This window comes from Carassius gibelio, chromosome A12 (assembly GCF_023724105.1).
Source record: "Carassius gibelio isolate Cgi1373 ecotype wild population from Czech Republic chromosome A12, carGib1.2-hapl.c, whole genome shotgun sequence".
In the NCBI taxonomy this organism is placed as follows: Eukaryota; Metazoa; Chordata; class Actinopteri; order Cypriniformes; family Cyprinidae; genus Carassius; species Carassius gibelio.
In genome coordinates this window covers 23,648,123-23,663,051 of record NC_068382.1, presented here as the reverse complement: position 1 = coordinate 23,663,051, position 14,929 = coordinate 23,648,123, and the positions used below count along the sequence as shown (strand labels likewise).

The 14,929-nt window shown below is 35.4% G+C and overlaps 1 protein-coding gene across 1 annotated transcript in view; it reads left to right on the top strand.

Moving 5' to 3' along the window:
* The window catches only part of LOC128025528 (uncharacterized), a 35,869-nt gene that overhangs the window by 12,182 nt on the left and 8,758 nt on the right, over positions 1-14,929 (top strand). The window contains exons 9-11 of the mRNA XM_052611973.1: positions 5,841-6,119; positions 6,275-6,370; positions 6,483-6,633. Of these exons, the coding sequence (XP_052467933.1) occupies positions 5,841-6,119; positions 6,275-6,370; positions 6,483-6,633 (526 nt within the window). The remainder of the gene's footprint in view (positions 1-5,840; positions 6,120-6,274; positions 6,371-6,482; positions 6,634-14,929) is intronic.

Below are 14,929 nucleotides of genomic sequence, written 5' to 3'. Positions count from 1 at the left end.
CTAACGACTGATGATGTAATAGTTTCAGTTTTCATCAAGGTGGTTTCATTTAAAGGATTAAAAAGGACGCAAAACCACATAAAATTATCTTAGAAGAGGTGCATTGGTATTCATCACTGAACCTCCTTTTTCTTTACATATCGATCAAATATCAACTGACAACTGCAGAAGCGTAGACTTTATTGTAAGTAAAACTGTTTTTTCTCATTCACCTAAATTAGAACTATATCTTATAAGCATACAAATACTTGTCTTATTGTAGCCTATAGTTTGAATGCAGTTTATGTGATTAAAAGTGTCTGCCAAATGTATCAATGTCATATTACATCTTATTGCATGATTCTTCCTTATTTCTGTCTGTAAAATCACTTAAGCATTTTTAAAATGGGAATCTAAATTTGTAACTTAATAAAAAATAATATTGTTTGACTATATGTCAAATCACCTTTATTTCTTATTTCAGTTATAAACATGAGAAAACCAGAAACAGTGATGGAAACTTGTGCTTTATATAAACTCTAATAAGACTGTAGTGTGATTGTTCAGCTCAGTTTAGTGTTGATTTAGTTCAATTCAATAATTGTCAAGTTCATCCGTCATGAAATGAGTTCAACTATAAGCAGTTTAACAGAAGGCAGCAATGCAACAACCGGTTTATTTGTTAAGTGTCTTACAGCAAATATCCCAGTGATTAAAGATTACACATCACCAGTGTTCACTAAGATGGTTTCATTTTAAAAGATTTAAGCTTTAAAAAAAGGACACAAAACTCCATAAAATTGATCCTTTGGATAATTTTGTGTGGTGAATAAATGAAAATGTATATTGTGATTGACTAAAAATCTTACATGATATTATCATGATATCATCAATGTGGTCAAGTCATTTGTGAACAAATTGTTGTTGTTTTGTTTGTTTGTTTTTTTGTTTTTGTTTTTTTTGAGTGAGAACTTTTCAGTGAATCATTGATTCTGTTCACAGATCTGATCAGACTGATCCAATCCTTAAATTCAGTTCAGTAATTCAGTCTCTGTAAATTTCTCTTTTCCTCATGCAAATCTATGTTGTGGCTACGTTTACATGCAACCAAATAATCAGTTTGTAATCAGACTGAAGGCTCGATCGGAATGAAAAGCTTTCATTTAAAAACCTTAATCGATCTGATTGAGCTCGATGAGAATGAAATTTCGATCAGATTGAAGGGGGTGGTTTATTCCTCTTCTAATACAATTGAGAGTGCATGTAAACACACTATTGGATTGAACCACAAAACTGAAAGGACAAAGTACAGTACATGCAATGACGCAGAAATAATGTAGTTGACGGGTGGAACTAAGGCTCAAGTGTCCTGTCATTATAAAATTCTCCTTTCACTTGGCAACTGTGAAGTAGAGCAGGAAAACCTGTTTTTGGATAATCGTCCACAGGAAACTTGTTTTGGGCACGGGGAGGGGCTTTGTTTGCATGATAAATCTTAGCAGCAGGCATAGCTGGATAAATATTAATTCTGCTTTTAAAAACAAATAAAGACACTGTGTAGGAGAGTGCATATTGTGTACAAACAGTGAGAAACTCTATATTTGTGCATTGTGTGCATGTCAAAAAATATATATACGCACACATCAACTAGATTACTTTATTTGGCATTCATGTATACATTTCAGTCAGATTCATCAATCAGAATGAATTCAGTCTGATTGAACCAAAAATCGTGCAATGAAATCATAGAAATCATAGATTTATTGTTACTGATGATAAAAATGTTTGGCTCTTGGCATATCATGCTGTAATCATACGGTGTAAATGTTCTGTGTAACTTCTTTTTTCCCCATTCCAGCAGATGTTTCCTCTTAAACGCAGGTCTGGGACACATTTAAAACCAATGACAAGTTCCTGCTAACCCACAGCAGGCACAAGAGTCTGTTAGAAGCTGTCTGAGGTAAGTCAGATCTTTTTCTGTTAAGCTACATAAGCTTTATTCTAGGTTTTATATTTTATTTTAGTCAATTAAATCTGTCCTTCCTGAATAAAAGTATTAATTTCTTAAAAAAATAAAGAAATAAAAACATTTGTTACAAAGAGTATTATCACAGTATCCACCAGATCCTCGAGTCAGTAATTAAGGTGCATATTTACAATAGTAGCCTACACCGAGTAGTTTAACATATGAATGTACACAATTTGTATACTGTAATTCATTTTAAGGTAAACACCTATTTGAAATAAAGATCTGCTGATAATTGAATAATAATTTTATATTTTATATTAGCTGTTTTCGTACGGCTGTGAATGAATTATCTGATTTCTATTAAAGCTTTCATTGAGAGCCATTCATTAGTTTATTGTATTTACTTTATATTTAATAATGCATTATACGTTAACGCTGTCTGATTACAGGAGAAGGACTCCTACATTCTGGTTTTATCTCTGACGTCGTCATCATGAGATTGTCTCCAGTATCACAACATCTGCTGGTGTTCATATCAGTCCTGTCACTCAGTAAGGCTTTGACCTTGATTGAACTTAATGTGGCAAAGACAACATAAATATAAAAATGTGTGTTTCTGAGTTTAATCATATTTATTACTCTTTAACAATCGGGTCACATTTTTGGGGTGGTGGTTGAAAAAAATGGACAAAAAAGAAATTAATAATGCGTATTATGTGAAATTTATAATGCAAAATGAAATGAAAAAATTCTCTACTTATGATAATTCACAAAAAAAAAAAAAAAAAAAAAAAACAACAACAATATGGCCAGTCAGAACTCTGTAATGTAACAAGCTGCTCATAAGTCATCGAAATTATTCATGAAAAATGGGTCAAGCGGAACTTTTGAAGTTCTTTAAAAAGAGGACAACAGAAAATGTATGATTTTTCCTTGATTATAATTTAAAGACAGTCTTATGTTATTGTGCTGTAGCTTATGTGTGACTGTGAGGGATGAGTTAACGACTTTGCAAAAAATAAAAAACTTATTCAAGCAATGAAAGAAAAAAATAGCCTATACCCATTAAAAATTACACACATTTTGTAATCATTATGTAAAATTAGCTACAGAAACAGCATCACCCCCTCCCCTCCCCCACCCGACCGATAAATAAACTGACTTGTTTTTTTATGTACATTAGAAACTGTTTTATAATTGAATGTTCATTTTTATTTAATAGGCATTACAACAGCAACGGCATGGACAGGTAACTATGACCATTGAATTAACAGTATATACATTCATATCAATATCACCACAATTATAAGATCGCAACTTGCAAAAAGTTGATCTTTAGACATCACAGACCTGATGATATCTGCATGGCATAGTCTTGAAGCCAGAAATTCCCCTGATGAAAGGTATAATAACTGAAACTGAAATGTGTGCTTGATGAGCGAAAACAGATGTAATTTGTTCTTGCACATCAAGCGTGCGTTAGAGCTTACATTTACCATATTTAATGACCGTAAGATGGATATAGGATTAAGCTTGTTTGTCATCTGACGATTAGAGCCAAGGTGACTTACTGTACCATGTTCTTAATCACTCAAGTGAACTTAAAGACAAAGAGTACGAATGGGAAGATAGATTGTACTCTTAGAGATGATTTTTATAGTGATTAAATATTTTACTGTCACATCTGCAGTTACACCCCACTACTAATTAAAGGCAGATTCACATTTGATGTAGACAAACATAAGTCATAAATCTTTGTGAATTGTTAACATTTTGTATTTTTTGTGCTCTCTCTCTCTCTCTCTCTCTCTCTCTCTCTCGTCAGCACCGGTGATATTCTACCCATTCGGCTCAGCAGTAGGAGACACACAAGTTCTTGAAACTGGGTCTGAAACCTCTGCATATGTTGCCTTCTCCACTCCATTTAAGTTCTTTGGCCGCACATACAGCCACACATATGTGAGGATCCGGATCTATTGCCAGTCTAATATGAATGAAAATGTTGTGGTAAGCCAGTTCATGCTTTCCTTGTGTATCTGAAGTGATTTATTTTATTTCAGGTTAATTATAACGGACTCCTTACATTCAACCAAGCTTTACCAGAAGCTCAACCTAACATCTTTCCCATGTTTGGAAGTAGAGACTTCATTGCCCCGCTCTGGGCTGACCTTGATGACATTAGTATAGGCCTTTACTCCTATCAGGAGTACACAAATGGAAGTGTTCTCACTCGTGCCACTCAGGATATAAACCAGTATTACCCGCAGATGAACTTCACTGCTTCTTGGGTCTTTGTTGCAACGTGGGACTTTGTTTTAACGTCAAATATAACTGTTTTAAATCTTCACTTAGCACCGGTAAGTTTTTCTTCTTTTTCGTTCACAGATGGTCTCAGACTGTATAAACAGATGAATCATGACGTTGTGTGTGTTTGTGTTTTTTCTTTTTTTTTTTTTCAGGCTATCACTTTTCAAGTCATTTTGATTTCAGGTGGTGGTTATTACTTCATTTTGATGAATTATGGTGACTGTGTTGCGATATCCATATCAGTGGAGGTAAAACAAATATTAAAGGATTGAAATGATATTCTATACTGGTTCTGTACTTAAACACAACATTTGATTGGTTTTTACAGGCAGGATATGACACCATCGACTCCACTGACTACTATCGGATTCATTATTCATCGAATGGCAACTACCTCCCAAACCTCAAGAACACAACTAACGTAAATGTTCCAGGTCGCTGGGCCTTCCCTGTGAACGACAGACCAGGTAGGACTTTCATCAGGATCTGTGCAGCTCTGTCTCAAACATATTTGCTTGGATTCAACCTGTTGTCAACCATAGTAGAAAACACGTGTATTGATGGGGATATTGATCATTCCCAATGCTGAAGAAAATCGAAACAGTGGGTGATTACATTAAAGGAATTAATTTGAATGAATAATAATAGTTAATGCTTAAAAGATGTAATACAGCAAATGTAAATGAGTATTTTGTTTGTGATGGTGTTTTGCTTCTAGTTCGTAGCTTTGAGCTCAGCTATAGTCCTGATGCTAATGTGCTCTAATGTTAAACAATTAGATAAACAGATATACAATTTAAAATTGTAAAATCTCTTGACAATACTTGAATGTTTCGTTGTACAACGTAAACTATTATTACATTTTTTTATAAACATAACAGCTTCAAAAATCGCATTTTCAAAGTATGGATGTGTATTGTACATTGTAGAGCAGACTTTATTTTATCCATAAATTAGAAAAACCCAGAGGAAGATCTCAAACCAACCCATGGTGAATTAGCCAGGTTTTGACATGCTCCTCTCTGTAGCACCAAATTATGGCAGACCCTTTTTAAATTACAGGGATTTCAGAAGTGGAACTCATCGTAGTTGGATAAACTTTTAAGCGGAATGGAAACTACTACAAATATGATTTTTGCATTCCTATTTGCTCCAATAGCAAAAGGGGTTGGGGGGAAATGGGATACCATGATAGCGTTTTTAAGACTTTCCAAAAGAGGAAATGAGATTGATTATGTTGGTCAGAGGAGAGTAAGATTATATTTACTGTCACACACAATGCACCACAAGAGGTCATCATATTCCCACTATGACAGCGAGATTCAGACATATCCTTTGTTTATTCTTTTGGTAGCTCCAGAAATATTCTACCCATTCGGCTCAGCAGCTGGAGACACAAACAATACTGCTGCTGATGATGGAAGCTCCTCTGTTATTCAACTGTTGAGTCCATTTCCATTCTTTGGCCGCACATACCAGCAGATTTATGTAAGAATTTAGTTCCATCCGAGTCTAAATGTGAGTGGTAAATGCTTCATAAACTCATCCGTGATCAGTGATTTGGACAATATTTCTCATGTTGCAGGTTAATAATAATGGACACCTCACATTCAACCAACCTTCATCACAATTTGTTCCCTACTCATTCCCTGCTAGAGGAAGCCAGGATGTAATTGCTGGTCTTTGGACAAACCTTGACAACAGTGCGAGAGGTGTAGTTTCTTATCATCAGTACACCAGTGGAAATGTTCTCACACGTGCCACTCAGGATATAAACACACAGTTCCCAAATCTGAACTTCACTGCTTCTTGGGTCTTAGTTGCAACGTGGAATAAAGTTGCTTACTTCAACTTAATCAACACAGTAAGATTGATGCTCTTCTTAACTATAACAGTTTTTACTTTATTCATGATTCATTTTCTGAATACTTGGTCAAATACAGTAGACCATAAAGACAGCAACCAAGAAAACAACAATATATTGATAAGCTTAAAGTGTTTATCTTTTGATTTTTGCAGGAAACATCGTTTCAAGTGGTTTTAATTTCAGGTGGTAATTTTTCATTTATTCTGATGAATTATGGTGACATTGCTGTAACAGCACATCCAGTGCAGGTGAAAGAAACTTGTTTTTTGTAATGAGAACAAAATTTTACTATTCACTACTGTATAAAAGTTAATATTCTCTCATACTGTTTATATGAATAATGTTTTTTCACACTTTCAGGCTGGTTATGACACGATAAACTCCACACACTACTTTGTGATTCCTGGATCAATCAATGGCAGCTTCATCTCAAACCTCAGGAACTCCAGTAATGTTAAAGTTCCCGGTCGATGGGTCTTCAGGGTGGACGGTGGACCAGGAAACAGCAAAAGTAAAAGCCTTATTTATAGATAATGTTATGATAAATTTCCTATCATCCTTTACAGTGTTTGTATGGTTAGTGTGAAAAAAACACAGACAAACATTTTAGGTGTTCCTGTGTGTTTCCTTCTAGACCGTGTCATTGGATTACGTATTAGACTTTCCTCATTTATGGACTTGACACAGAATGGCAGCACTGAAATAGTTTTACAGCAAGTACGTCACACTTACTATGAATATTTAAACAGAATACGGTTCAAATAGACCACATGGGGAAAGTTTGTTCTGTTTGTCCATCTGTGTTTCAGATCAAACAGGAGCTGGTCAAGTACGGTCTGCCAAACAGCATCGACCTGAAGTTAAGAAAACTGCAAAAGACAAAGCTGTAATTTCATCTTCTTTCAGGAAAAGAAGTAAAACCAGTTTGTTTAGCATCTGACAACAAATGTCCCTAACGACTGATGATGTAATAGTTTCAGTTTTCATCAAGGTGGTTTCATTTAAAGGATTAAAAAGGACGCAAAACCACATAAAATTATCTTAGAAGAGGTGCATTGGTATTCATCACTGAACCTCCTTTTTCTTTACATATCGATCAAATATCAACTGACAACTGCAGAAGCGTAGACTTTATTGTAAGTAAAACTGTTTTTTCTCATTCACCTAAATTAGAACTATATCTTATAAGCATACAAATACTTGTCTTATTGTAGCCTATAGTTTGAATGCAGTTTATGTGATTAAAAGTGTCTGCCAAATGCATCAATGTCATATTACATCTTATTGCATGATTCTTCCTTATTTCTGTCTGTAAAATCACTTAAGCATTTTTAAAATGGGAATCTAAATTTGTAACTTAATAAAAAATAATATTGTTTGACTATATGTCAAATCACCTTTATTTCTTATTTCAGTTATAAACATGAGAAAACCAGAAACAGTGATGGAAACTTGTGCTTTATATAAACTCTAATAAGACTGTAGTGTGATTGTTCAGCTCAGTTTAGTGTTGATTTAGTTCAATTCAATAATTGTCAAGTTCATCCGTCATGAAATGAGTTCAACTATAAGCAGTTTAACAGAAGGCAGCAATGCAACAACCGGTTTATTTGTTAAGTGTCTTACAGCAAATATCCCAGTGATTAAAGATTACACATCACCAGTGTTCACTAAGATGGTTTCATTTTAAAAGATTTAAGCTTTAAAAAAAGGACACAAAACTCCATAAAATTGATCCTTTGGATAATTTTGTGTGGTGAATAAATGAAAATGTATATTGTGATTGACTAAAAATCTTACATGATATTATCATGATATCATCAATGTGGTCAAGTCATTTGTGAACAAATTGTTGTTGTTTTGTTTGTTTGTTTTTTTGTTTTTGTTTTTTTTGAGTGAGAACTTTTCAGTGAATCATTGATTCTGTTCACAGATCTGATCAGACTGATCCAATCCTTAAATTCAGTTCAGTAATTCAGTCTCTGTAAATTTCTCTTTTCCTCATGCAAATCTATGTTGTGGCTACGTTTACATGCAACCAAATAATCAGTTTGTAATCAGACTGAAGGCTCGATCGGAATGAAAAGCTTTCATTTAAAAACCTTAATCGATCTGATTGAGCTCGATGAGAATGAAATTTCGATCAGATTGAAGGGGGTGGTTTATTCCTCTTCTAATACAATTGAGAGTGCATGTAAACACACTATTGGATTGAACCACAAAACTGAAAGGACAAAGTACAGTACATGCAATGACGCAGAAATAATGTAGTTGACGGGTGGAACTAAGGCTCAAGTGTCCTGTCATTATAAAATTCTCCTTTCACTTGGCAACTGTGAAGTAGAGCAGGAAAACCTGTTTTTGGATAATCGTCCACAGGAAACTTGTTTTGGGCACGGGGAGGGGCTTTGTTTGCATGATAAATCTTAGCAGCAGGCATAGCTGGATAAATATTAATTCTGCTTTTAAAAACAAATAAAGACACTGTGTAGGAGAGTGCATATTGTGTACAAACAGTGAGAAACTCTATATTTGTGCATTTTGTGCATGTCAAAAAATATATATACGCACACATCAACTAGATTACTTTATTTGGCATTCATGTATACATTACAGTCAGATTCATCAATCAGAATGAATTCAGTCTGATTGAACCAAAAATCGTGCAATGAAATCATAGATTTATTGTTACTGATGGCGTAACAACAAAGCAGGAGATCCATGTGCAGGCTTTATTAAACAGAGCATAGTCAACACAGACAGGGCCTAACACCAGCAAACAATAACATCCACGACAAGACAAGGGTAAGAATGATAGAAGGGAATGCTTAGAATAGCTAACGCAAACACAGAGGGTAACAAGGGAGACAGAAAATTTCTGGGGGTGGGGCAGTTATTGCTCAGCCATGTGTGTATGTGTATCTATCCATCCATCCATCCATCCCTCCCTCCCTCTCTCTCTCTCTCTCTCTCTCTCTCTCTCTCTCTATATATATATATATATATATATATATATATATACAGGTGCTTTTCAATTAATTAGTATGTTGTGGAAAGGTTTTAGTTATTCAACTCAAAATTGTGAAACTCGTGTATTAAATAAATGCAATGCACACAGGCTAAGTAGTTTAAGTCTTTGGTTCTTTCAATTGTGATGATTTTGGATCAAATTTAATAAAAATCCACCAATTCACTATTTCAACAAATTAGAATATGGTGACATGCCAATCAGCTAATCAACTCAAAACACCTGTAAACGTTTCCTATATTCCTGAAATATATACTTCTAAATGGTCTCTCAGTTTGTTTCACTTAAGGCGGGCATACACTGTGTGATTTCTGTGCGATTTCGGCAAGGTACCAACTCATACTGTACGGGTAGATGGCATGCGATGTAAAGCCAAAGCTCACGATTTTTGTGCGCTTACTGTACGGTCCGATTGCCGAGTTGCGATTTGACTGCTCACATTATACGTGAGGAATAAACCGAATCAACACATAGGATCCCTCAGAACCCGGATGTTTGTGGCTGTTTCAGAATAAACATGCTTTCCCGGGATAAATGCACTGCTTTGGTGATATTCGCAAAGTGCAATTATGTGTACTGAAACGTCAAAAAAAAAAAAAAAAAAAGGCGTCGGCGTATCTAGACGCGCAGGTGGCTGGGAAGACGTGGCCAATATGGTCAATCCATTTTGCAATGCGAACTGGAGGTATGCAGGCATTTTTCCCCTCTTTTATTTTTATTTTTCTTTGCCATAACTCCACAAGTTATCCCTCCATCACTTCAGTCCACACTAAATGCTGTGTCAGGTGGTTTCGTTTATGGTTTCACGCATGCGCAGTGAGGGAAACGCGGAAAATCGGTTTGTAGCCCTGCATCAATAGTGCGATACCTCACGAGAGGCGACCAAAATTTCTGACATGTCAGAAATCCATCCGACCAACCGATTGCTGGTCGGGAGAGGCTTATCGCCTCTCGTTTGCCCTTGAACACTGCACGAACACTGCACGACAAACGACGTATGAAAATGCTGAAATTCGGCCCGACCCGAAAAAGTGTTGCACGAGTCAGAATTCATCTCAAAATCGGATGAAAATCGCACAGTGTATGCCCAGCCTTAGGCTACACAATCATGGGGAAGACAATCTTTAATGGCGTTTCCACTGCTGGAACTTTACCCAGGAACTAGGGACTTTGGCCTGGTACTTGGTGTGTTTCCACCGCAGAAACCAGATACTAAATAAAGTTCTAGGTAAAAAAAAAATGCCCCTAAGAAAGTCCCTGCTCACGAGGTGGTACTTCTTCGAAGTTCCGGAACGGGACTTGGGAGCTAAACATCCTGATTGGTTGAGTTCACACAGCATTGTGATTTCAACCACCATTTATTTGGATAATTTTCAAAATATTGCTGTTATTGTTTCATAAACTGTCATTTTAAAAGTATTTCAGGTTAGAATGTAGTTGTTTAAAACTCACATCTGTGGTTTATTTATAAAGACAGCGCCTATTTAAAAATGTTTCGCCGATTCCAGAGACGATCAGCTCCAAAAGATTTCTGTGGCTATTATTATATTTAAATGAAAACGAAAGGAGATAATGGTATGTTAAATCCTATTTCATTTTATTGTAAATATACAGTGAGAGAAATTGCAGTAGCCAAGGCTAGCTGACTGACGTTATCAAGTACGCTGCTTTCTCCACAATTACTGGATTTGCGTCGTCGCGGACATCACACTCCCAAGTCGAATGCGGAAAGTCCACAAAGGTTACATATATAATACTTTGTATTAAGAAACGTGCACAGACCTACATCACCAGACTATTTGCCAAATCTTCACGGAACTTTAGACCACAGTGGAAACGAAGAAAGCAACAGGTCTGTGGGGAAAATAGTTCATAGGGAAAAATGTTCTTGGTACAATTGTTGTGGGAAATGTGGCAATTGACACTCTTCACAAGGAGGGTAAGCCACAAACATTCATTGCCAAAGAAGCTGGCTGTTCACAGAGTGCTGTATCCAAGCATGTTAACAGAAAGTTGAGTGGAAGGAAAAAGTGTGGAAGAAAAGATGCACAATCAACCGAGAGAACCGCAGCCTTATAAGGATTGTCAAGCAAAATAGATTCAAGAATTTGAGTGAACTTCACAAGGAATGGACTGTGGCTGGGGTCAAGGCATCAAGAGCCACCACACACAGACGTGTCAAGGAATTTGGCTACAGTTGTCATATTCCTCTTGTTAAGAACTGTAATGTTGCCCAGTGGTCCAAAGTTCTCTTTACAGATGAGAGTAAGTTTTTTTTGTATTTCATTTGGAAACCACGGTCCCAGAGTCTGGAGGGAGGGTGGTTAAGCTCATAGGACAAGTTGCTTGAAGTCCGGTGTTAAGTTTCCATCTGCTGGGGTTGCTCCATTGAGTTTTTTGAAAACCAAAGTCACTGCACTCATTTACCAAGACATTTTAGAGCACTTCATGCTTCCCTCTGCTGACCAGCTTTTTGAAGATGCTGATTTCATTTTCCAGCAGGATTTGGCACCTGCCCACACTGCACCAGACCTGAACCCCAGAGAGAATCTATGGGATATTGTCAAGAGGAAGATGAGAAACAAGAGACCTAACAATGCAGATGAGCTGAAGGCCACTGTCAAAGAAACCTGGGCTACCATACCACCTCAGCAGTGCCACAAACTGATCAGCTCCATGCCACGCTGAATTGAGGCAATAATTAAAGCAACAGTACATTAAATGAACATACTTTCCAGAAGGCCAACAATTCACAAATTATTATTATTATTATTATTATTATTATTTATGAAGTAATCTATTTTATTGATATCGTGAATTTGTGGGGTTTTTGTAAATTGTGAGCCAAAATCATCTCAAGACTTAACCTACTTCTGTCTGTGTATTATAATATAGTAATGTATATTACTATATTAGTTTAATCATATTTTGGTCATTAACATTTTGTATTTTAAGGTACTAAATGTTTACAAAATATTTACTCTAAAATAGGCACTAAGATGTGGTGGTAAAGTCAGCTGTCAGCTAATAACATTGTCATCAGCATTAAAATGTATGGACTCATGCTGCTTTTCGGTACAAATTTATTTTGTGATGAAAATAATAGCAAGTTTTCATCTGTTATTTTACCTACGGATCGATGCTGATCTGATTTCTTACAGATTTCTGCTCAGTCAAAATCGGGTACAGATGAAGTAGCACTAGATTACATTTGCAAAGCATTATTGAGAAAGTGATTGCGTCTGTATAAGTGTTATAGAGTACTTGTTTAAATCATGTTTTCAGCTGAAAATATTCAGTAGCACATCTAGAAGGAACAAACAAAGTCCTTCAGAACTATAAATTCTAAATAACTAAAACTATAAACTAAATATGTCTATAGCCTTCACATTCATTCTGAATTGAGTGATCCTTCTCTATCAATGATGAAATAAATGTAGGAATATATTATGTGCAAAAAAAAGGTTAAAAAATAATATTTTTTAAGCAGAAGTTAGTTACTAAACTAAAAATTATATTAATAAAAAGCACAGACTAATTAAAAGGCTGCTTTGATTACTCCATACACTTAGTACTAACATACAAATATACTTGTAGGTTTAAAATTCTTTGTCACATTAATTGTGCAACAACATATATTTCAGCAAAATGTATATTTTAGTCAGAGTTATTGTTGTGCTCCTATTCCATTGCGCTTAGTCTGTTTGGCGCGCATGCGCGCAGCCGCACTCGATCTAAATGAAGTCTGAGGAGTTTAGCGTAGAATCGCCAAGCAAAAGCTCATGCACTTCTGACAGCAAAATTGAAATATTTCCATGGTCAATTACTCTAATAAGAGGGGTTGTAGGGGATTCAAACACAATTTTAGGAAACTTTAAAATACCATATATGACCTGCTCTTTAACCTACAAGAGATGATAGAGATGATAATTTGATGGATGATTGAAAAAAATACATTTTCCCGAATCACCTGTTTGTGGCCTCCTAATGTAATCTTAATGAAACATTTAAGCATCTTAATAAGTGGATACAAATTGGAAGAAATCATTGTATAGCATAAGTTTATTTTTTATTTATATTTATATTTTATGTATTTATATTTTGTTTATATTTATATTTGACACAATTTAAATAAAAAAGCAAAGTGAAAACAGCTGTTTTGACATACTGACTTCTGTAAGCATTTATTGCAGTGCTGGTTACACAACAAACATTTGTGGTTAGAAGAAATGTAACCAGGCATGCAGTCATTCACATTTTTTTCTTCATTCCAGGTAATGTTTCCTTATAAATGGAGGGACACATTTAAAACCAATGAAACTTCCTACTAAACCACATTCGGTACAAGAGCAGCTTAGAAGAAGCTGTCTGAGGTAAGAAAATTATTATCTTTAATGTTAAGCTCCATAAGGGATATTTTTGAATTAGTCAATTTATATTTATTATGCCCTTGATGAATAAAAATGACATTTAATTAAAATAAAATCTTACTGATCCCTTAAATTCTATCAAGATACGCCGGATATCATCTTCCAAGCTTAAGTAAGTGAATCATTTTGGTGGTATGAAAAGTAAAAGTAACATACTGAATTTTAGCAGTATACATATTGTAATCATACTAAGGTGAAATTAAGTTTATTACACTATTTTAAAGAGAAGTTGAAGAGAACTGAACTGAAGATAAGGGTTTTATTTATTTATTTATTTTTTGAAGACGCAAAAGAAAAAAATCACTAAAGCCTTTATATTTCTTCGTTGTTTGCTTTGACGTGCAGTACACATGCAAACCGCTATTTTGCAGTGTCCATGGGCATGTTGTTGGTGTAACCCGCAGTACTACGACAAAAGCATTCTAGCCGTGATAGCGGCAGATAAATATAAAATCATTATTTAAAACTACAAAATGAGACAACAACGCAACAGGAGAAGATGACAATATTTTTTGTCCTCTGTGCCTACACTAAATTTAGTGTAAAAAAATGAACGAAACTTTATAAAACTGAATGTAACTTTTTGAGAGCACCTGTCCATCAAAAGCTCACTATCCAATCAGAGTAGATCACTGTTAAACCCGCCCCCACAAGAGGTTTGTGTCAAAACACCAAACGAAAAACTGCAAAGCATAAGCAAAATCTGTGGCAATGCATTCAGAATCCAAGATTAGCAAAAACGAAACTTTGAAAAACATCAACAAAGAATGAAGCATATTTGAAGAGCCTGTTAAATTTGTGCAACTGAGTTAATTGTTTTCATTTTCATTGTGTTTTTCTTCTTTTGTAATCGCATATTTTTGATTATTTTCTGAAAAAGTTACATTCAGTTTTATAAAGTTATGTTCATTTTTATTGAACCAAATGTAATTCCATAGTAACTGTGCACAAAAAGTGCATGTGGGCACTGTTCTTTCATACAGGCCCTCACACCCCCTTGCTGCTCACTCATACAACTTGCTCCGTCATATGTTTGACAGATTAACTTGGCCTCTGGGTTGTACTTCTGAATTACTTTCATTGACACTTCAGAAAGTGATTTGCCTTCTCTGTCTGTGCTAACGTCATGAAACCCAGAAATCTCTCTCAAATAGTGCCACCGACAGAGAATGACGGACAGCTGGCATTTACATGCACAAGTATAGGTCTCTGCAGGAAAGAAATCAGGTGAAAGCTTAGCCTGACAGTTAGCCTACTCCAGACCGGGTTAAATTCCCAGCATAAGTTGCCACAGTGACTGAGCTTGAGCTATGGTCATTTTGCTTTATGAATCCCAGTAAAGTGAACAA